At 37.7% G+C, this 22,436-nt stretch overlaps 1 protein-coding gene across 3 annotated transcripts; it reads right to left on the reverse strand.

Annotated features, from left to right (window-relative positions):
• Positions 1-1,303: 1,303 nt before the first annotated feature.
• LOC131962045 (ubiquitin carboxyl-terminal hydrolase 37-like) lies at positions 1,304-20,687 on the reverse strand. Of its 3 annotated transcripts, none has more exons than XM_059326998.1 (21): positions 20,578-20,687; positions 16,566-16,717; positions 16,332-16,431; positions 15,559-15,635; positions 15,266-15,389; positions 15,080-15,140; positions 13,464-13,612; positions 11,761-11,819; positions 9,575-9,662; positions 9,405-9,469; positions 8,192-8,735; positions 7,549-7,793; positions 6,508-6,639; positions 6,274-6,397; positions 5,764-5,915; positions 5,530-5,629; positions 4,510-4,586; positions 4,217-4,340; positions 4,029-4,089; positions 3,216-3,364; positions 1,304-2,354 (listed from the first exon to the last, which is right to left on the reverse strand). In XM_059326998.1, the coding sequence occupies exons 2-21, from the start codon at positions 16,679-16,681 to the stop codon at positions 2,349-2,351; spliced, it is 2,553 nt and encodes an 850-aa protein (XP_059182981.1). In that variant the 5' UTR covers positions 16,682-16,717; positions 20,578-20,687; the 3' UTR covers positions 1,304-2,348. The 3 variants fall into 3 exon arrangements, 2 of the variants coding, with proteins under 2 accessions (XP_059182981.1, XP_059182980.1); XR_009389906.1 differs by lacking the exon at positions 1,304-2,354 and adding an exon at positions 2,433-2,785 and having other exon boundaries at positions 2,880-3,364; XM_059326997.1 differs by lacking the exon at positions 1,304-2,354 and having other exon boundaries at positions 2,433-3,364.
• Between the last annotated feature and the right edge of the window lie 1,749 nt (positions 20,688-22,436).

Raw genomic sequence — 22,436 nt, forward strand, 5'->3', positions numbered from 1 at the left:
AGCAGCAGGTGATGAAGCGCCACCATTGGCCAGTAGTGATAGTGAGTGGACCAGGAGAGGAGCATTCCCATCTGGGGCCAAACCAGATCCACAGCAGTGAGACCAGCAGGAGTGATGGAGCAGGACCACAGCTCCACACCCTGTGAAGAGAGAGCAGAGAAAAGTGCGAGTACTCTGGGAAAATAAAAGCTTGTGTCATGTATTATTGGGACAGAGAGAAAGAGGGCCCCGGTGTATCGTGTCCCCCGACATTGGGCCTATAGCGGCATAACTAGGGGCTGGTCCAAGGCAGGCCTCGGCCAGCCCTAACTATAGGCTTTGTCAAAGAGGAAAGTTTTAAGTTTACTCTTGAATAAAGAGAGGGTGTCTGCCTCCCGTACTGAGACTGGGAGATGATTCCACAAGAGAGGAGCTTGATAACTGAAGGCTCTGGCTCCCAATCTAGTTTTAAGGACTTTAGGAACCACAACCATTTCAACTGTTTATCTGATAGTTTTAGCTAACCATTTCAACTGTTTTTCAGTTACTTTTAGCTAACCATTTCAATTGTTTATCTGATAGTTTTAGCTAACCATTTCAACTGGCTATCTGATAGTTTTAGCTAACCATTTCAACTGTTTATCTGAAAGTTTTAGCTAACCATTTCAACTGTTTATCAGCTACTTTTAGCTAATCAGTTCAACTGTTTATCCATTACTTTTAGCTAAATATTTGAAATTAGCTAACTTGTATTAATTAAATTATTAAAATCCATAGTTTTTTTATCCATAGTTTTATTTTTCACAATTTTTTTTGGATGTTGTTTGAGAGAAAGAAAGAAAGAAAGAAAGAAAGAAAGAAAGAAAAGAACAAGAAGAACAGTGGTGTTCCCATGAACAGTTTTCAATGCGAATTTAGAGGATTTGCATGAAATTGGCTTGATGGAAACACATGTATTTTACAGACACCCTCTGACCTTTAACCCTCACAGTGGACCAGGAAAAACTCCTCAAAAAACCCTTTAACGGGTGATGAAAAAGAGGAGAAACCTCAGGGAGAGCACTAGAAGAGAGATCCCTCACAGGACGGACAGATGTGCAATGGATGTCGTTTTTAAAGAATAGGAGACAGAAAGAAAGAAAGAAAGAAAGAAAGAAACTTTTTTTCCAGACTGTGCAGAGTACAACACCTTCTGTCCTTTGACCGTCACAGTGGACCAGGAAAAACTCCTCAAAAAACCCTTTAACGGGTGATAAAAAAGAGGAGAAACCTCAAAGAAAGAAAGAAAGAGAAGAAAGAATGAAAGAAAGAAAGAGACGAAAAGAAAAAAGAAAGAAAGTTTTTTTTCCCGACTGTGTAGAGTACAACACCTTCTGTCCTTTGACCGTCACAGTGGACCAGGAAAAACTCCTCAAAAACCCTTTAACGGGTGGTAAAAAAGAGGAGAAACCTCAAAGAAAGAAAGAAAGAGAAGAAAGAATGAAAGAAAGAAAGAGACGAAAAGAAAGAAAGAAAGAAAGAAAGAAAGAAAGAAAGAAAGAAAGAAAGAAACTTTTTTTCCAGACTGTGCAGAGTACAACACCTTCTGTCCTTTGACCGTCACAGTGGACCAGGAAAAACTCCTCAAAAAACCCTTTAACGGGTGATAAAAAAGAGGAGAAACCTCAAAGAAAGAAAGAAAGAGAAGAAAGAATGAAAGAAAGAAAGAGACGAAAAGAAAAAAGAAAGAAAGAAAGAAAGAAAGTTTTTTTTCCAGACTGTGTAGAGTACAACACCTTCTGTCCTTTGACCGTCACAGTGGACCAGGAAAAACTCCTCAAAAACCCTTTAACGGGTGGTAAAAAAGAGGAGAAACCTCAAAGAAAGAAAGAAAAAAAAAGAGAAGAAAGAATGAAAGAAAGAAAGAAAGAGACGAAAAGAAAGAAAGAAAGAAAGAAAGAAACTTTTTTTCCAGACTGTGCAGAGTACAACACCTTCTGTCCTTTGACCGTCACAGTGGACCAGGACAAACTCCTCAAAAAACCCTTTAACGGGTGATAAAAACGAGGAGAAACCTCAAAGAAAGAAAGAAAGAAACAGAAGAAAGAAAAAAAGAAACAGAAGAAAGAAAGAAAGACAGAAAGAAAGAAAGAAAGAAAGAAAGAAAGAAAGTTTTTTTTCCAGACTGTGCAGAGTACAACACCTTCTGTCCTTTAACCCGTGGACCAGGAAAAACTCCTCAAAAAACCCTTTGACAGGTGATAAAAACGAGGAGAAACCTCAAAGAAAGAAAGAAAGAAAGAAAGAAAGAAAGAAAGAAAGAAAGAAACAGAAGAAAGAAAAAAAGAAATTTTGGAAAGAAATTTTGGTCCTCCAACGATGATTCTTTTCTACTGCTGAGAAGACAAAAAAACACACATTTCATTAATACCATGTTGCTCATTTATCTCCTCTGTGGTCGTGAATGTGTGTGTGTGTGTGTGTGTGTGTGTGTGTGTGTGTGTGTTAGGGTTGTCACAATACTAAAATTTTCAACTCGATACCGATACTCAGGAAAATATTCGATACTCGACACCATTTCCGATACCACCAGGATAAAAACAAAGACCCCAAAATTATTAATAAGAAAGAATGAATGAACAATGAACAGAACCACAGGTTAAATATTTATAATAAAAACAGTTGTGCAAATATAAACTGCAACTATGATAACAAGCTTCAGGTCTGAGATAGTGCAAAAAATAGAATAAACAATAACAATTAGAACAATATTTTGAGGTTGTATGCTGTGCACAATATTAGTGAAGTTTAATAAGTCGACTTTTCTCTGCTTCATTCAGAAAATAACACTTTTCAGTCACCAACATGAAAATAAACTTATTACCTCTATGCTTGTGTATACTGACACTGTGTCAATTAACGTAATATGGGCATACTACGTGCCTGATTTATTTATTTATTTATTTACGTTGTTTATAATCATTAACGTGACATCAGCCTTTAATTGCTAGCTGCGGCTAATGGCTAAAAATAACACGGCTAACATTAATGCTACGATAACATCAGTAACAGGTCAGTTTGAAACGAAAGTTTGGGCGGTATCGATGCTTTTGAAAATGAGTATCGTATCCAGATACAACGTTTAGTATCGATACTTTTTTGAGTACTGATTACTTTTGACAACCCTAGTGTGTGTGTCTATCAGCTTCTTCAGAAAGACACATATTTCTGTCCATAGAGAAGAGCTGTTGCCTTACCTGCTTCACGTAGAACAGGAGGTAGGCTGTTTGTTGGCGATTGTGGCAGACAGACGCGCCGGTCGTCTCGGTGACGTGTTTGTCGTTGTAAGTTAGCCATCGGTCTTTATTATCTCCCGGTCTGTAGGCTCCGTCACAAATATAATGTCCTGAGGGAAGAGGAGGGGACACGTTTTTATACAGCTGGAGGGGAAGTCGATTTGTAAAAATAAAATTTGACTAATTTTGAACATGTAGTCTAGAGCAGCTATTCTCAACCTTGGGGTCGGGACCCCAATTGTGTGTGTGAGATTGTGTTCAGTGAGCGGGGGTCACGGACAACATGCATGTTAAATTGGGGGTCGCGACTCAAAAAGGTTGAGAACTACTGGTCTAGACGGATTTCAGAAAAAAGGCCTTCTATAAGAAGTGAGGAGCATTTATGGGTACAAGTCAGGAACCGGCCTACCTTACATATCTCAAGGGTGCTGAGTCAAAAAAAAAATATATATATATATATATCTAAATATACATAAAAAAGACACTGAGCCTCCACTATATTCTTGCTTTGACTGTAGACTATAGATCCAGAAACTTAATTTCCTCATCTTTGATTTCCTACTCACAAAAAAACTTGGGGAAAATGGTCCATCTTGATATGCAAATGAGAAGGTCAAAAACTCTAAATTTCACTTAGGAACCTTTTTTTTTTATTCAGCACCCTTGAAATAAGTAAAGTAGGCCGGTTCCTGACTTGTACCCATAAATGCTCCTCACTTTCACTTTTTGGACAATTCCATCTAGACCAATGTATGTTTGCAACCAAACACTTACCAGAGTTGGCTGTGGATCCTAAATGGCTGACGATGCTCACCAGAGAGTAGCGAGTTGTTGTCTAGAAAACAAACAAAGAGATACCAACAATTAGCTACACATGCAGACACTTTGACTACAGGGACTGTACATTTTAAAGGATGATTTCTCCCTGTTTTTTCTAAAAAAAAACTTCTCAGTAGTCTTACCTGTTCGGCAACGCTAGATTCTGGATTCACCAGCAGCTCTCTTGATAAAACAACCGGGCTCTGCACCTTCACCAGGTCGTAGGTTTTGGTGAAGCTGAATCTCTTCAGCTGCAGGATCAGTACACTGTTGACAAAGGGAGAGGAAGAGATGGAGGGAAAGGGGTCAGATCACACACTGATAGATGAAGACAAAAGAAAGTGAAACTGCTTTGCCTGTTGTGTATTCATTTGAAGATGTTTTAAAATGATATATAATAATATATAAGATGTCTATGGTGGACGGTAATACTCACTTTGGCAGGGTCAAGAAGGATGGCCGCTGCGTTGACTGCTCTGCACCACACTCACACCGATACTCCAACTGGTCCAACTGCAGGGGGACATAACACATTTAAAATGTTATTTTTGCAACCTTTGTTCACATTTGCAACATTTAGAATTCTTTATTGAGCATGATAGTGTTTTGAAAGTAAAAAAAGGATTCAATATCACATTTTATGTGACACAAAATGACCAAAAAAAAGACACAAAGACACAAAATTACTAAAAAAAGACACAAAATAACTAAAAAAAGACACAATAAAAGACACAAAATGACCAAAAAAAGACACTAAATGACTAAAAAAAGACACTAAATGACTAAAAAACCCCACAGAAGACACATCATTACTAAAAAAGACACAAAATTACTAAAATAAGACACAAAATGACTAAAGAAAGACACAAAATGACCAAAAAACCCCACAGAAGACACAAAATGACTAAAATAAGACACAAAATGACTAAAAAAAGACACAAAATGACCAAAAAAACCCCACAGAGCACACAGCATTACTAAAAAGAGACACAAAATGACTAAGAAAAGACACAAAATGACCTAAAACCCCCACAGAAGACACAACATTACTAAAAAAAGACATAAAATCACAAAAAAAGACACAAAATGACCCAAAAACCCCACAGAAGACACAGCATTACTAAAAAAAAGACACAAAATGACTAAAAAAAGACACAAAATGACTAAAAAGACACAAAATTGCCCAAAAACCCCACAGAAGACACAGCATTACTAAAAAAAGACACAAAATTACTAAAAACAGACACAAAATGACCAAAAAAAAAGACACAAAATGACCAAAATTGTCACGCTAAACACACAAGACACAAATAAAATCGAGTCCCACTAGAATAAAAACCAGAGTTGGATGACAGGATCACACACAATCACAAGATCACATTTAAGTGATCAGTCACTTTAAATCTGAGTAAATGAGCAGATGATGGATGGATCACTGAATGGGTGTCTTGCTTACTTTAAGGTAGTCCTTTAGACACTGGTTTACTGAGCCGCCATGCACCAGGTCTAGGGACAGGTTGATGTAGTCCTCCTCCCTCATGGATTGTTTACCGCATCTATAGAATAAAGAGACAATTGAAATGAAAATATAGCACAGATTATACACTTTGGTTGAGAGGTTTTCTTCCAAAACCTTTCCTTGAAGAAGAAAAAATGCACTGTGAATATAAGTGTGGCTGTGTGTTCATACCCTTTGCAGGTCCTGGTGCTCAACATCTGGAAGGTGATGTGAGCATCAACAGGGCAGGTGTATTTGAAGCCCATGTTAACTGCTGATTCCTGCAGGTCAAAGTTCAGAGACTTCATCTGATTCAACAAGGAGCTGAGGAACTCATGGGCATCCTGCACAGAAACAAAGAAAACTATTAAAGATGGAAGATGGACATTTTAAAAGTGTAGAAGTCGTTCAATAAAGATAATTGTGGTGCTGTGTGCTCTTTAAAAAAAAAAAAAAAGGGGGTACTTATGTGATAGTATGATTTCATGTGTGTCGCTGGTGTAGCATTGTCGAGTAGCAGTAGCTAAGCTAACTAGCCACCTGTGGCTCCACTGTGTGCGCGCATGTTAAAAGTCTGAGAGAAATACTGTGTGTACATTCTCAGTCAGGTTATTCTCGTGTAGTGTTGTGTATTAATGAGTACATGAGAATGTAAAATGTATAAATTGTGTCCTGTCTTTTCAGAGGGGTCATTACACTTACTTTCTGCTGATGGTCCTTAAACTCTGAGTTAAACTCAGCGACAGCATCTTTAAAAGCAGCCAGGACACTTTTTGCCTCTCTCTTGTTGCTGTTAAAGTGGCTGTGTCCCACATCTACAAACCGTCTGAAAAAACAAAGACAAAAGATATACTTCATTAGTTATTGTCACATAATGATGACCTGCAAAGCTATAAACCAAACTAAAGAGTGAGAGTGTGTGAGGAGGTGCTGTACCTGAGGACTTTAGATCCGGGGTGAGACATCCACACCTTCTTCTGCTTGATGATGTCGTGAACAAAAGGTCTCAGCGTCAGGAGGCCTTGCAGGGTGGAGTTCATGTAGCAGGTCTGCGCCAGGTTGGGGAACCTTTAACACAACAAGATCAAAGTCAGACTGGAGCTCAACATAACCTAACCCTAACTTAACCCATCATCTTCTGGAGGAACAAGAAAGAACCACTTTTGGACATTCAGCTCTCTCACTTAAAGGTTGTAACATCTGGAATACATTACCAACTGAAATAAAATCAATGACTAATCTTGAAACATTCACAAAAAACACTTAGTGTTGGCTTAAAGCAAACCAGAGCTGTATTCATTCTTAAAGTCTTATAGTCTAAGTAGTTATTTTGGATTTGGTTGCAATGTTTTTCTTTTTATCCTTTGTATTATAATTGTATAATCCTTTTTTCTCTTTTCTTTCTTTCTCTTCTCCTTATTGTTGTATAGCTGGGTTTAAATTTAGCCTAGTCACTAAAAATAAACTTTAAAAAAATATATTTTTATTGGCATACATTGGCAGAAAGTAGTGCAATAAGGAAGATAGGAAAAAAATAATAATAAAAAAAAAAGTAACAGCTGAATGGACTGCTAAAATAAATAAAATAAAATAAAACGGGGGAGGAAAAAAAAGACAGCAATGGTTTATGGGAGTTTGGAGCTCTTTCAATTTAACAATATTTGGCGACGGGCAAAAATAAACTTTAAAATTAGCTACTTTTTTTACATTTCTGTTTCCAGTCACAGCCACATTTTGGAGAAGTCACTTCCTGTCAAAGTCACATGACCACCACACCAGGGTGTTGAGTATGTGTCACTTAAGGATTTAATGAGTTAATGTGAAGCATAAAGCTGAATATGGGAGATTATAGAAGTTTTTTTTAGTGTTTGATAGACGGGTGTCACCATGGGTTCTTATGGGTTAAACTAAAATAACTTTATATGAACAAAATATGAGAATTCAGTGTGTATGTGAGTCTCTTTGTACTGTTCTTACCCGAGGCAGACCAGCTCCTCTCTGGGAATGACTTCTGTGCTGGCTGAGGTTTTTTCCTGCAACAAATTATTTTGCCGAAGGAACACTTTTCTATATATATCGGCGTTGAGAGTTTCAACATCTATACTCCCACCCTGACCTATTGGGTTGGGTTTTTTGCTGTGAATGGCAAATGGCTGGGCCTCAGTGCAATCTGTGTCCATCTCTGCTGTCTCAGATGGAGGTTCGGTCTCCACCTTCTGTTTCTGTTGGTTGTCAGAACAAAAAGAAAAGTTTAATACAACAAATAAGAGCACATAATACACAGCATGCAGAATGAATATGTTACATGATCGCATTATTATAGATCCCACTGCAGTTCACAACAAGACCTTTCCCACGGTGCTATGAACGGTCAGGGCAGTGCCTTATATTGATTTCTAATTTCTGGGTAACCTCACGCGGGCTGGACAAGGACAGTCAACGGGCCGGATGTGGCCAGCGGGCCGCCCATTGCCCAGGTCTGGTATACGGTGTATACCTGTGTATCATGTAGACTACACCACTGGCCCTGACCAATCCTAGTGTCACAGGTCTTGTCTTGTTGTTTATTGCAGCGGGATCCATAATAACAGTTTGATAAGCAACATTTGGTGGTACATACCTTACGGCGAGGCACCAGCCAGTGAAGCCAACTGGAAGCCTTCTCGACAGGCTCATCGTGATCAGGCTCAATGGTGGTGTTAGCACTGGTTGCTTCTTCATCTTCAGCGGTGGGTGAAGCCTCCTGAACACCAGCTTCTTCCTCGGACTCCTTGTTGATGCTGCTAATAAAACAAAAGGACATATACTTATCTTCTGGGGCAGAAGACAACAACTCTGTGTCTTCTGGTACGTCTTCATCCTCAGTTGAGACCAGAATCACAGCGGTGGATGAAGCCTTCTCCACAGCTTCACCATCTTCAAACTGGATGCTGGGGTTAGCACTAGCTGCTTCTTCATCTTCAGCCTCCTGAACACCAGCTCCTTCCTCGGACTCCTCGTCAGCGTTGATGCTGCTGATTAAAGAAAAAAAACACATAGAAGAAGACAACAACTCCATGTCTTCTTCTTCATCCTCAGTTGCAGCTGAGGCTAAAGTTTCAGGGGCGGATGAAACCTCCTGGACACCATCTTCATGCTGAGACTCCTCGCTGGTGTTGATACTGCTGATAAAAGAGAAGAAAGATGGTTATTCTACTGCATGGTCCACTCACAGTTATGAGGACAATGAAGGTGAACATGAAAGAAACAAGGTCATAATAGTTTTGGATTTTTCATTAGTTTTAGTTTTGATTTCGTTGTCAATTTTGTTTTCAAATTCAGTTAGTTTTAGTTCGTTTTTAGAGAGAGTTTGCTAGTTTTAATTAGTTTTTATTTTTTGGAAAATGCTTAGTTTTAGTTTAGTTTTTATTAGTTTTAGTTTTTTGTAATGGGGTATCAACCAAAAAGGTTTACGTATGAAAAAAGTTGACAAAGAGGAAAACCAAAGACATTTCCACTATAATTTTAGTTAGTTTTAGTTGTTTTTTATGAAGAAAAATTAAGAAACAGTTTTGTAAGAGCGATCTGAAATATCCAATTAGTGTTCTTTTTCGCTCATTTTTTTACGGCCGTCCCATTCACTTCAATGCTAAATTTTGGGCAGTTTTCAAAAATTCGTATTCTGTAGAGAAAAGTAATAGCACACCGATCCCGAACAATTGACGTTTTGATGTATAATTTGGACTAGTAGCGGGACGAAATTGTGTCCGGAAGAGGAAGAAGAAAAGATCCACAATTGCCCCGTGGCCCTAATTAACTAAAATTGCAACAACAACAGTAAAATAATAACATACCTTATTTCTGTGGCAGTAGATGTAGTCTGTGCGTCGTCTTTCACATCTTCCACAGGACTCTGCTGCTTGTTTGGTATTAAAAAAAAAAACATAAAACCAGTTAAATACAGCTGAGTGACACAAATGACTGCACCAGTTTGGTCAGTGATTATGTTGCAAGACAAACATACCTTCTTACGACAGAACAACCTACGCCACCAGGACTTTTTGGTGTCGGGGACCACAGTGGGTTGTTTTGGCTCCTTTTCAATAATGACACTGTAATAAAGAAATCCAGATAATTAGTCAAATGTGAACTGCGTTCACAATGCTCTCAACGTCTTTCAGAAGTGGACATCCTTGTGGAAATGTTTAGGAGAGACAATAATCACGATAATAATTCATTTAAACCTCTGAAGTCCAGGAGATTTTGGTTCAAATTTGTCAACTTCCTATGCAGGAAGGAATTTTCAGAAATCTTCCTGCGTTTTTAATATGGGAGCCAATGAGGCTGTTGGTGGTGTTGGTGGCACATCTGTGCGTCGTACGCCCAAACTATAACTCTGACAGCCTTACCAGAGGATTGTGAGTGAGAAGACAAATTTTCCTAAGTTTCTATGTATAAATTATTTCTGTAGAGTGGAATTTGCGGCCTGGAGCGCAGTTTTCAAATTTATTTTTTGACAATTTTTTCTCTCCCTCTACACACGGAATGTTCGTATCACACTGTGACACGAACTTTCCGTGCAATACACACCCATTATAATCTCAGAATTTCTCCGAAAATGATCATGGTCATTGAACAGGGATTGATAAAAAACTATATGACCTATCGCAACGTGGATTGATACACCGATACACAAGACTTGTGTCTACTGTTTAAAGTTTAAATGGAGTCTCTAGGTGAAATTATGCTGGAGAAATAGACGTTTAAAAATCTCCAATTATTGTTCTTTTTCGCTCATTTTTTTCGTCCATCCCATTCACTTCAATGCAAAATTTTGGGCAGTTTTTCGCAACTTACATCGCAAACAATTCGTATTCCGTATAGCACACCGATCCCGATCAAACCGCACGTTTTGATATATAATTTGTCCTGCAACTCCTCAAGTTGTAGGACTAGTAGCGGGACGAAATTGCGTCCGGAAGAGGAAGAAGAAGAAATCCACAGTATAACAGTAGTGCTTGGTGCGATTGCCCCGTGACCCTAATAAAACTGCAAAACAGTCTATTTGTAATTTTAAAACTGAAACTCAGGAGCTGTTTTTTCATTGTTATTGAATAAATCCAAGACATATAGGATCCCAGCATTTTCCATAGTGTCCAGTTAATCATTTTATCTCCAATCAAGATTCGATTATTGTTACATAAACAGGCTTTAGGGCAGGGGTCTCAAACTCAAATTACCTGGGGGCCGCTGGATGCAGTATCAAAATGACCAAAAAAAAAGACACCAAGTTACAGAAAAAAAAACGAAATTACTTAAAAAAGAGACAAAATGACCAAAAAAAAGACAAAATGACCAAAAAAAGAGACAAAATTACAAAAAAATATTAGAGGCTGTGGAAGCAGAATATAAACAGTATAAGTTGAATTCATTTTAACCCTTTATCGGGCGAAGAACTATATTTGGAACTTAGAACCACATAGATTTGTACGAGGAGAACTTGACTATGAAATAAAAATACAAACCGGGGGAGAGTTGCAAATTTACTAGATTAAAGTGCCAAATCTACAAAAAAAAAAGTGCAGATTTAAGAGATTTAAAGTGGCAAATCTGCTCGAAAAAAGTCGCAGATTTACGTGACAAAAGTGGGGAAAAAACTACTTCTTTCTCACAGATTCATACCGATCAAACTGCACGTTTTGATGTATAATTTGTCCTGCAACTCTTCAAGATGTAGGACTAGTAGCGGGATGAAATTGCGTCCGGAAGAGGAAGAAGAAAACATCCACAGTATAACAATAGTGCTCGGTGCGATTGCCCCGAGGCCCTAATAAAACTGCAAAACAGTCTATTTGCATATAAATTAAAAATAGTAATAGTTTTCATTGTAGAAAGAAAATTCACATTTTAAAAATGGTCTAGAAACATAAATGTCACACTGTGAAAGCTCCTTTGATTGAACTTTCAACTGACTTTCTCAGCTTGTCTACATATCATATATAAATAAAGTTATCACTGTAAATAAAACATGTTTATTTTCAAAAAATAGATGGACTCCAGAGGGTTAAAAGTTTTACATTTAGGAAAATATTTATAGAATAATCACACAAAAAGACACACAAATTGAGTAAAATAACATACATGATACCATATACAATAAAATATATTCAAATTAACAACAAGAATATTAATATGAAGCCATTATCTTACCTCTTTTGTGGGCCGAAGCATGGCTCGTCTCTAACTTCCACGTCATCTTGACAGTTTCTCTGTTAAAAAATATACAAAACCGTACATTAGCAAATATGCCAGACACATAATCAGCTGCTTCACACACAAATATTAAATTGAATTATCAAAAAATATGAATAATGTCAAAATTCAGTAATAATCATCTCATAACACAACAGTTTAGACAAAAGAAAATTAAGTTCATACCTTTTGGCGTCTGCAAAAGCAAGAAAACATCTCTGCAGGTCTTGATAATTATCTAAATAACTGAAAACATTTGGAAAGCTCTTCTATATCTGGCTGTTATATCCAAGGTCTTTCTAAAAGTGAGCTGACAGATGTGAGACTCCTAAAGGCTTGAGAATTCTGTCCATTCTAGAATAATAAGATCAAGGCGATGGAATAGTAATAAATTAGAACCCTGCAGTCAATAAGAATTTTACCATATAAGGTAAAAAAAATCATAGACAGTTAAAATATGATTTTTAGTTAAATTATCATTAATATTATTCAAATCTATGTCCATAACCATGTCAATCTCCCATTGTTCCTGCAATAAATTATACGGCGTTAGCAATATTTCAAATAAAGAGGGCTTCCCAGCCAACTGGATGAGGTACTTTGCATTTGAACATACTTGATGACTTGATTACATGAAAAGCGATACTTTACTGAAACTCAGAAACTGTTTTTTTATTGTTATTGAATAAATCCAAGACATATAGGATCCCAGCATTTTCCATAGTGTCCAGTTAACCATTTTATCTCCAATCAAGATTCGGTTATTGTTCCATAAACAGGCTTTAGGGCAGGGGTCTCAAACTCAAATTACCTGGGGGCCGCTGGATGCAGTATCAATATGACCAAAAAAATTACAGAAAAAAACCCTAAATTACTTAAAATAGACACAAAATGACCAAAAAGACACAAAATTATTTTAAAAAAAAGTCACAAATTATTTTAAAAAAGAAACAAATTATTTTAAAAAGACACAAAATTATTAAAAAAAGACACAAAATTATTTTAAAAAGACACAAAATGACCAAAATTATTAATAAGAAAGAATGAATGAACAATGAACAGAACAGGTTAAATATCTATAATAAAAACAGTTGTGCAAATATAAACTGCAACTATGATAACAAGCTTCAGGTCTGAGGTAGTGCAAAAAATAGAATAAACAATAACAATTAGAACAATATTTTGAGGTTGTATGCTGTGCACAATATTAGTCAAGTAAGTCGACTTTTCTCTGCTTCATTCAGAAAATAACACTTTTCAGTCACCAACATTAATATAAACTTATTAACTCTATGCTTGTGTATACTGACACTGTGTCAATTAACGTAATATGGGCATACTACGTGCCTGATTTATTTATTTATTTATTTACGTTGTTTATAATCATTAACGTGACATCAGCCTTTAATTGCTAGCTGCGGCTAATGGCTAATAATAACACGGCTAACATTAATGCTACGATAACATCAGTAACAGGTCAGTTTGAAACGAAAGTTTGGGCGGTATCGATAATTTTGAAAATGAGTATCGTATCCGGATACAACGTTTAGTATCGATACTTTTTTGAGTACTGATTACTTTTGACAACCCTAGTGTGTGTGTCTATCAGCTTCTTCAGAAAGACACATATTTCTGTCCATAGAGAAGAGCTGTTGCCTTACCTGCTTCACGTAGAACAGGAGGTAGGCTGTTTGTTGGCGATTGTGGCAGACAGACGCGCCGGTCGTCTCACTGACGTGTTTGTCGTTGTAAGTTAGCCATCGGTCTTTATTATCTCCCGGTCTGTAGGCTCCGTCACAAATATAATGTCCTGAGAGAAGAGGAGGGGACACGTTCTTATACAGCTGGAGGGGAAGTCGATTTGTAAATGATAAAATTTGACTAATTTTCAACATGTAGTCTAGAGCAGCTATTCTCAACCTTGGAGTCGGGACCCCAACTGGGGTCGCGAGATGATTTCTGGGGATCGCCAAATCATTTTCGTCATTTTGTGTCTTTTTTGATCATTTTGTCTTTTTTTTAATCATTTTGTTTCTTTTTTTGGTCATTGTGTGTCTTTTTTGATCATTTTGTGTCTTTTTTGATCATTTTGTGTCTTTTTTGATCAATTTGTAGTCAATTTGTGTCTATATTGGTCATTTTGTTTCTTTTTTTGGTCATTGTGTGTCTTTTTTGGTCGTTTTGCTTCTTTTTTGGTCATTTTGCTTCTTTTTTTGGTCATTGTGTGTCTTTTTTGGTAATTTTTTACTTCTTTTTTTGGTCATTTTGTGTCTTTTTAGGTCATTTTGTAGTAAATTTGTGTCTATTTTGGTCATTTTGTTACTTTTTTTGGTCATTTTGTGTCTTTTTTGGTCATTTTGTGTCTTTTTTTGGTCATTTTGTGTCTTGATAGCTCATTTTGTGTCTTTTTTTGATCATTTTGTGGTCAATTTTTGTCTTTTTTGGTCATTTTGTTTCTTTTTTGGGTGATCTGAACTGTGTGTGTGAGATTATGTTCAGTGAGCGGGGGTCACGGACAACATGCATGTTAAATTGGGGGTCGCGGCTCAAAAAGGTTGAAAACTACTGGTCTAGATGGATTTCAGAATAAAGGCCTTCTATAAGAAGTGAGGAGCATTTATGGCTACAAGTCGGGAACTGGCCTACCTTACAGATCTCAAGGGTGCTGAGTCCAAAAAAAAATGGTTCCCAAGCGAAATTTTGAGTTTGAGTCATCAAATGGCCACCAAATTGCCCATCTTGCTCAGTCATTGGACCATTTCCCCTTAGTTTTTTTGTAAGTAGGCAATCAAAGATGGGGAAATTAAGTTTCTAGATCTATAGTCTAGGGTCAGAGCAAGAATATAGTGGAGGCTCAGTGCCTTTTTTATGTATGTATATATATATATATATGCAAAATACCAACTGGAACATTTAAAAGTGATTGATTGAATATTTGTGTCGGCCTTAAAAAATGACACAAATAATGTTTTATTTCACCTTAATAGTTGGTATTTTGCATATATATAAATATACATAAAGACACTGAGCCTCCACTATATCCTTGCTCTGACCCTAGACTATAGATCCAGAAACTTAATTTCCTCATCTTTGATTGCCTACTCACAAAAAAACTAAGGGGAAATGGTCCAACGACTGAGCAAGATGGGCAATTTGGCCGCACTTTTGATATGCAAATGAGAAGGTCAAAAACTCAAAATTTCGCTTGAGAACCACTCACGTTCACTTTTTGGACAATTCCGTCTAGACTAATGTGTGTTTGCAACCAAACACTTACCAGAGTTGGCTGTGGATCCTAAATGGCTGACGATGCTCACCAGAGAGTAGCGAGTTGTTGTCTAGAAAAAAACAAAGAGATACCAGCAATTAGCCAGACATGCAGACACTTTGACTACAGGGACTGTACATTTTAAAGGATGATTTCTCCCTGTTTTTTCTAAAAAACACTTCTCAGTAGTCTTACCTGTTCGGCAACGCTAGATTCTGGATTCACCAGCAGCTCTCTTGATAAAACAACAGGGCTCTGCACCTTCACCAGGTCGTAGGTTTTGGTGAAGCTGAATCTCTTCAGCTGCAGGATCAGTACACTGTTGACAAAGGGAGAGGAAGAGATGGAGGGAAAGGGGTCAGATCACACACTGATAGATGAAGACAAAAGAAAGTGAAACTGCTTTGCCTGTTGTGTATTCATTTGAAGATGTTTTAAAATGATATATAATAATATATAAGATGTCTATGGTGGACGGTAATACTCACTTTGGCAGGGTCAAGAAGGATGGCCGCTGCGTTGACTGCTCTGCACCACACTCACACCGATACTCCAACTGGTCCAACTGCAGGGGGACATAACACATTTAAAATGTTATTTTTGCAACCTTTGTTCACATTTGCAACATTTAGAATTCTTTATTGAGCATGATAGTGTTTTGAAAGGAAAAAAAAATTCAATATCACATTTTATGTGACACAAAATGACTAAAAGACACAAAATGACCAAAAAACCCCACAGAAGACACAGCATTACTAAAAAAAGACACAAAAAAGACTAAAAAAAGACACAAAATGACAAAAAAAAGACACAAAATGACCCAAAACCCCCACAGAAGACACATTACTAAAAAAAAGACACAACATGACTAAAAAAGACAAAATGACCAAAAAAACCCACAGAAGACACAGCATTGCCAAAAAAAAGACACAAAATGACTAAAATAAGACACAAAATGACCAAAAAAAGACACAAAGTGACCCAAAAACCCCACAGAAGTCACAACATTACTAAAAAAAGACACAAAATGACCCAAAAACCCCACAGAAGTCACAACATTACTAAAAAAAGACACAAAATGACCAAAATTTTCACGCTAAACACACAAGACACAAATAAAATCGAGTCCCACTAGAATAAAAACCAGAGTTGGATGACAGGATCACACACAATCACAAGATCACATTTAAGTGATCGGTCACTTTAAATCTGAGTAAATGAGCAGATGATGGATTGATCACTGAATGGGTGTCTTGCTTACTTTAAGGTAGTCCTTTAGACACTGGTTTACTGAGCCGCCATGCACCAGGTCTAGGGACGGGTTGATGTAGTCCTCCTCCCTCATGGATTGTTTACCGCATCTATAGAATAAAGAGACAATTGAAATGAAAATATAGCACAGATTATACACTTTGGTTGAGAGGTTTTCTTCCAAAACCTTTCCTTGAAGAAGAAAAAATGCACTGTGAATATAAGTGTGGCTGTGTGTTCATACCCTTTGCAGGTCCTGGTGCTCAACATCTGGAAGGTGATGTGAGCATCAACAGGGCAGGTGTATTTGAAGCCCATGTTAACTGCTGATTCCTGCAGGTCAAAGTTCAGAGACTTCATCTGATTCAACAAGGAGCTGAGGAACTCATGGGCATCCTGCACAGAAACAAAGAAAGCAATTAAAGATGGAAGATGGACATTTTAAAAGTGTAGAAGTCGTTCAATAGAGATAACTGTGGTGCTGTGCCGTAAACAAGGTTCATACACTTTTTCAGTGGTCAAATTCAAGCACTTTGCTAGGACTTTCAAGGTCCATTTTCAAGCTTTTCCAGGACTTTACAACGGTTCTAAGTTGCATGTTTTAGATGAGTACTTACATGCTAAAAGGGGTAATTTCCCTCAACCATACCGACAGCAATGGTTTTACACTTTTAACAACCAAAAGTACAGTTTGCTAATCTCAATATTCGTTCTTCATCTATACAAATTCTACAAAGAAATATGAATTCGGTGCTTTTACTTTAACCCTTAATAGGGCACTCATTGAAATACTTGCAAATCCCAAATTTCAACCCCAGAGAATATTGGAGGATATTACATACAGACAGAATGTGTAAAAAAAAAAAACATACGGACCTGGGGGAGGGGGGTAATATTTTGAGAAAAAAAGTTTACGAGATTAAGTTGTCAAATCTACGAGTAAAAAAGGTTCACATTTATGAGGTTTAAAGTGGTGAATCTGCGAGAAAAAAGTTGTTTTTTTCCCACTTTTGTCTCGTAAATCTGCGACTTTTTTTGAGCAGATTTGCCACTTTAAATCTCTTAAATCTTTACTCAGGCTGTTTCTAAGTAATATTTATTTAATAGAACAACTTATATTTTTATGAGAATACACAAGTTAATCGCAGATTCACTGATGTCCCTCAATTACATTTTACTTTGAAATATCAACTAATTAAGCCAATTAACTCGTTTAGTGAATATTACTTGGAACGAATGATTCAATTTACAGACAAAACTGAGAACACATAATAACAAACAATCACAAAGTAATGCACTACATGAGAAACTGATATTTAACCCTTTATCGGGCGAAGAACTATATTTGCTAACTTCAGTGGATATCTAAATGGGGTCCCCACGTCTCTGTTTGGTCGTAGAACCACATGGATTTGTACGAGGAGAACTTGACTATGACGGCATATTAAGGCCAAGTATGAATAAAAAATAAAAATACAAACCGCGCAAATTTACTAGATGAAAGTGCCAAATCTACAGATTGCAAGAGAAATACAGTAAGAACTAGAAAATTCCTAAAGAAATTTTGATTGTGTGCTTGCCTCTGGACTGTGACTCTCGTGGCTTATCAAAAGGGGCACGGATTAAACAGGGACTTTCTGCTGAGTACACTCACACCTCATACAAGTCTGTAGGACAAACGGTTCACTAGTTAGTAAAATGGGCGTGGCTTATCAAAAGGGGCGGGGTTATCAATCACCAGTTAAACGGACTCTATGCTGAGTAATCTGACATCTTATACAAGTTTCTAGGACAAACGGTTCATTAGTTAGTAAAAGGGGGCGTGGCTAATAAAAAGGGCGGGAATTTATGAATTATTGTTATGTAAAACTGAAAAGTGATGAACCATCATCATGCATGACAAGTTTGAGGCAGATTGGACAATGTATGGTCAAGTTATAAGGTCTCGTGTTTTATGAAGAAAGCCATGTCTGTTTACTTAGAGCAAACTGACAGTTATCAGTTAGAATGTCTGTGTTGGGGGGGGGGGGGGGGCTTTGGTAGCTAAGCAACCACGTGGCCAGGTGGAGTCGACCAATCAGAGCAGAGCAATCAACTGAAATTAACTGACGATGGAGACAGTTCCATCAAAGTGAGCAGACAGAGGTCGACAAACTTGAAATTCTGGCCTCGAACAGAAAGCATTTTCGGCAAAACCATAATACCTATCATTGATCCGACTTCACTTTGAGCGTCCTGAGTTCTTCCTGAACATCTACATATGTTTTTTTTTAAGAAAAATGAAAAAATAGCTTTGTTAGAGCGATTTTAAAAAACTGTTAATTTTTTTTTTTGAGAAATCTTCCTTCATTTTTAATATGGGAGCCGATGCGGCAGTTGGTGCATTTTGTTTGAGCATCTGTGCGTCCTGCGCCCAAACTATAACTCTGACAGCTTTACCAGAGGATTGTGAGTGAGAGGACAAATTTTCCTACGTTTCTATGTATAAATTATTTCTGTAGAGTGAAATTTGTGGCCTGGAGCGCAGTTTTCAAATTTATTTTTTGACAATTCTTTCTCTCCCTCTACACTCTGTTTGATGACTTCTCCACTCTAGACTCTCCATAGGGTTACATTGGGGGGATTTTTTGACGTGTTTTTTCCCAATAATTTGAAAACCGTTTGTCGAAACCCTTAGAAAAGTCATAGCACACTTGTCATGGGCGAGCCGGTCGGTTTGATACCTTTTTTGTGTATGTGCGACCAAAACTCTGGGAGGAGTAGTCGACCGAAAAATGACACGGAAGAAACGGAAGAAAAATAAGAATAAGCCCGGTGAATAGTAGTTAGTGTGCTTTTGCAAGCAAGCACACAAAACTAGAAAATTCCTAAAGAAATTTTGATTGTGTGCTTGCCTCTGGACCGTGACTCTCGTGGCTTATCAAAAGGGGCACGGATTAAACAGGGACTTTCTGCTGAGTACACTCACACCTCATACAAGTCTCTAGGACAAACGGTTCACTAGTTAGTAAAATGGGCGTGGCTTATCAAAAGGGGCGGGGTTATCAATCACCAGTTAAACGGACTCTATGCTGAGTAATCTGACATCTTATACAAGTTTCTAGGACAAATGGTTCATTAGTTAGTAAAAGGGGGCGTGGCTAATAAAAAGGGCGGGAATTCATGAATTATTGTTATGTAGAACTGAAAAGTGATGAACCATCATCATGCATGACAAGTTTGAGGCAGATTGGACAATGTATGGTCAAGTTATAAGGTCTCGTGTTTTATGAAGTCTGTTTACTTAGAGTAAACTGACAGTTATCAGTTAGAATGTCTGTGTTGGAGGAGGGGGGGGGGGGGGCTTTGGTAGCTAAGCAACCACGTGGCCAGGTGGAGTCGACCAATCAGAGCAGAGCAATCAACTGAAATTAACTGACGATGGAGACAGTTCCATCAAAGTGAGCAGACAGAGGTCGACAAACTTGAAATTCTGGCCTCGAACAGAAAGCATTTTCGGCAAAACCATAATAGCTATCATTGATCCGACTTCACTTTGAGCGTCCTGAGTTCTTCCTGAACATCTACATATGTTTTTTTTTAAGAAAAATGAAAAAATAGCTTTGTTAGAGCGATTTTAAAAAACTGTTAAATTTTTTTTTTGAGAAATCTTCCTTCATTTTTAATATGGGAGCCGATGCGGCAGTTGGTGCATTTTGTTTGTGCATCTGTGCGTCCTGCGCCCAAACTATAACTCTGACAGCTTTACCAGAGGATTGTGAGTGAGAGGACAAATTTTCCTACGTTTCTATGTATAAATTATTTCTGTAGAGTGAAATTTGCGGCCTGGAGCGCAGTTTTCAAATTTATTTTTTGACAATTCTTTCTCTCCCTCTACACTCTGTTTGATGACTTCCCCACTCTAGACTCTCCATAGGGTTACATTGGGGGGATTTTTTGACGTGTTTTTGCCCAATAATTTGAAAACCGTTTGTCGAAACCCTTAGAAAAGTCATAGCACACTTGTCATGGGCGAGCCGATCGGTTTGATACCTTTTTTGTGTATGTGCGACCAAAACTCTGGGAGGAGTAGTCGACCGAAAAATGACACGGAAGAAACGGAAGAAAAATAAGAATAAGCCCGGTGAATAGTAGTTAGTGTGCTTTTGCAAGCAAGCACACAAAATAAGCATTTTCAAGCACTTTATCCAAAATCCAAGCACTTTTCAAACCTTTAACCAAACTAAAGAGTGAGAGTGTGTGAGGAGGTGCTGTACCTGAGGACTTTAGATCCGGGGTGAGACATCCACACCTTCTTCTGCTTGATGATGTCGTGAACAAAAGGTCTCAGCGTCAGGAGGCCTTGCAGGGTGGAGTTCATGTAGCAGGTCTGCGCCAGGTTGGGGAACCTTGAACACAACAAGATCAAAGTCAGACTGGAGCTCAACATAACCTAACCCTAACTTAACCCATCATCTTCTTAGTAACAAGAAACACAGTGGAGGGAAACTGCAGGATTCAACTCCGTAGAACCACTTTTGGACAGTCAGCTCTCTCACTTAAAGGTTGTAAAATCTGGAATACAATACCAACTGAAATAAAATCAATGACTAATCTTGAAACATTCACAAAAAACACTAAGTGTTGGCTTAAGAAGTCACTTCTTGTCAAAGTCACATGACCACCACACCTAGTCTAGACGGAATTGTCCAAAAAGTGAAAGTGAGGAGCATTTATGGGTACAAGTCAGAAATCGATCTTCTTTACTTATTTCAAGGGTGCTGAATCCAAAAAAAAGGTTCCCAAGCGAAATTTTGAGTTTTTGACCTTCTCATTTGCATATCAAAATGGCCGCCAAATTGCCCATCTTGCTCAGTTGCCTACTTACAAGTTTTTTTGTAAGTAGGCAATCAAAGATGAGGAAATTAAGTTTCTAGTTTCTTCTGTATGTTTATATATATATATGCAAAATACCAACTTTTAAGGTGAAATTAAGCATTATTTGTGTCATTTTTTAAGGCCTACATAAATATTAAATCAATATCACTTTTAAATGTTCCAGTTGGTATTTTGCATATATATATATATATATATATATATATATATATATGCATAAAAAAGACACTGAGCCTCCACTATATTCTTGCTCTGACCCTAGAATATAGATCTAGAAACTTAATTTCCTCATCTTGATTGCCTACTTACAAAAAAACTAAGGGGAAATGGTCCAACGACTGTGCAAAATGGGCAATTTGGTGGCCATTTGATATACAATTTAGAAGGTCAAAAACTCCAAATTTTGCTTGGGAGCCATTTTTTTTGGACTCAGCACCCTTGAGATATATAAGGTAGGCCGGTTCCTGACTTGTACCCATAAATGCTCCTCACTTCTTATAGAAGGCCTTTATTCTGAAATCCGTCTAGACTAACCAGGGTGTTGAGTATGTGTCGCTTAAGGATTTAATGAGTTAATGTGAAGAATAAAGATGAATATGGGAGATTATAGAAGTTTTTTTTTAGTGTTTGATACACAGGTGTCACCATGGGTTCTTATGGGTTAAACTAAAATAACTTTATATGAACAAAATATGAGAATTCAGTGTGTATGTGAGTCTCTTTGTACTGTTCTTACCCGAGGCAGACCAGCTCCTCTCTGGGAATGACTTCTGTGCTGGCTGAGGTTTTTTCCTGCAACAGTTTATTTTGCCGACTGAACACTTTTCTATATATATCGGCGTTGAGAGTTTCAACATCTATACTCCCACCCTGACCTATTGGGTTGGGTTTTTTGCTGTGAATGGCAAATGGCTGGGCCTCAGTGCAATCTATGTCCATCTCTGCTGTCTCAGATGGAGGTTCTGTCTCCACCTTCTGTTTCTGTTGGTTGTCAGAACAAAAAGAAAAGTTTAATACAACAAATAAGAGCACATAATACACAGCATGCAGAATGAATATGTTACAGGATCACATTATTATGGATCCCACTGCAGTTCACAACAAGACCCTTCCCACGGTGCTATGATGGCTCAGGGCAGTGCCTTACAAGGTCCTTGTGGCTTAACGTTAACAATAAAAAGTGTACGGCGGGCGGGATTTAAAGCTGGATGGGAGGAAGTCATGGGATTGATTGACAAAT

The sequence above is a fragment of the Centropristis striata genome, chromosome 23 (assembly GCF_030273125.1).
Source record: "Centropristis striata isolate RG_2023a ecotype Rhode Island chromosome 23, C.striata_1.0, whole genome shotgun sequence".
Taxonomy (NCBI): domain Eukaryota; kingdom Metazoa; phylum Chordata; class Actinopteri; order Perciformes; family Serranidae; genus Centropristis; species Centropristis striata.

Excerpts from the sequence above, each read along its gene's own strand:
- LOC131962045 (XM_059326997.1), bottom strand. The coding sequence starts at position 16,681 with ATGAAGTCTCTGAACTTTGACCTGCAGGAATCAGCAGTTAACATGGGC. Across the intron at positions 16,432-16,565 it reads AGCACCAGGACCTGCAAAGG|ATGCGGTAAACAATCCATGA; the intron begins GTATGAACACAC and ends TTTATTCTATAG. Across the intron at positions 6,640-7,548 it reads GAGGAGCTGGTCTGCCTCGG|GTTCCCCAACCTGGCGCAGA; the intron begins GTAAGAACAGTA and ends GTTGTGTTAAAG.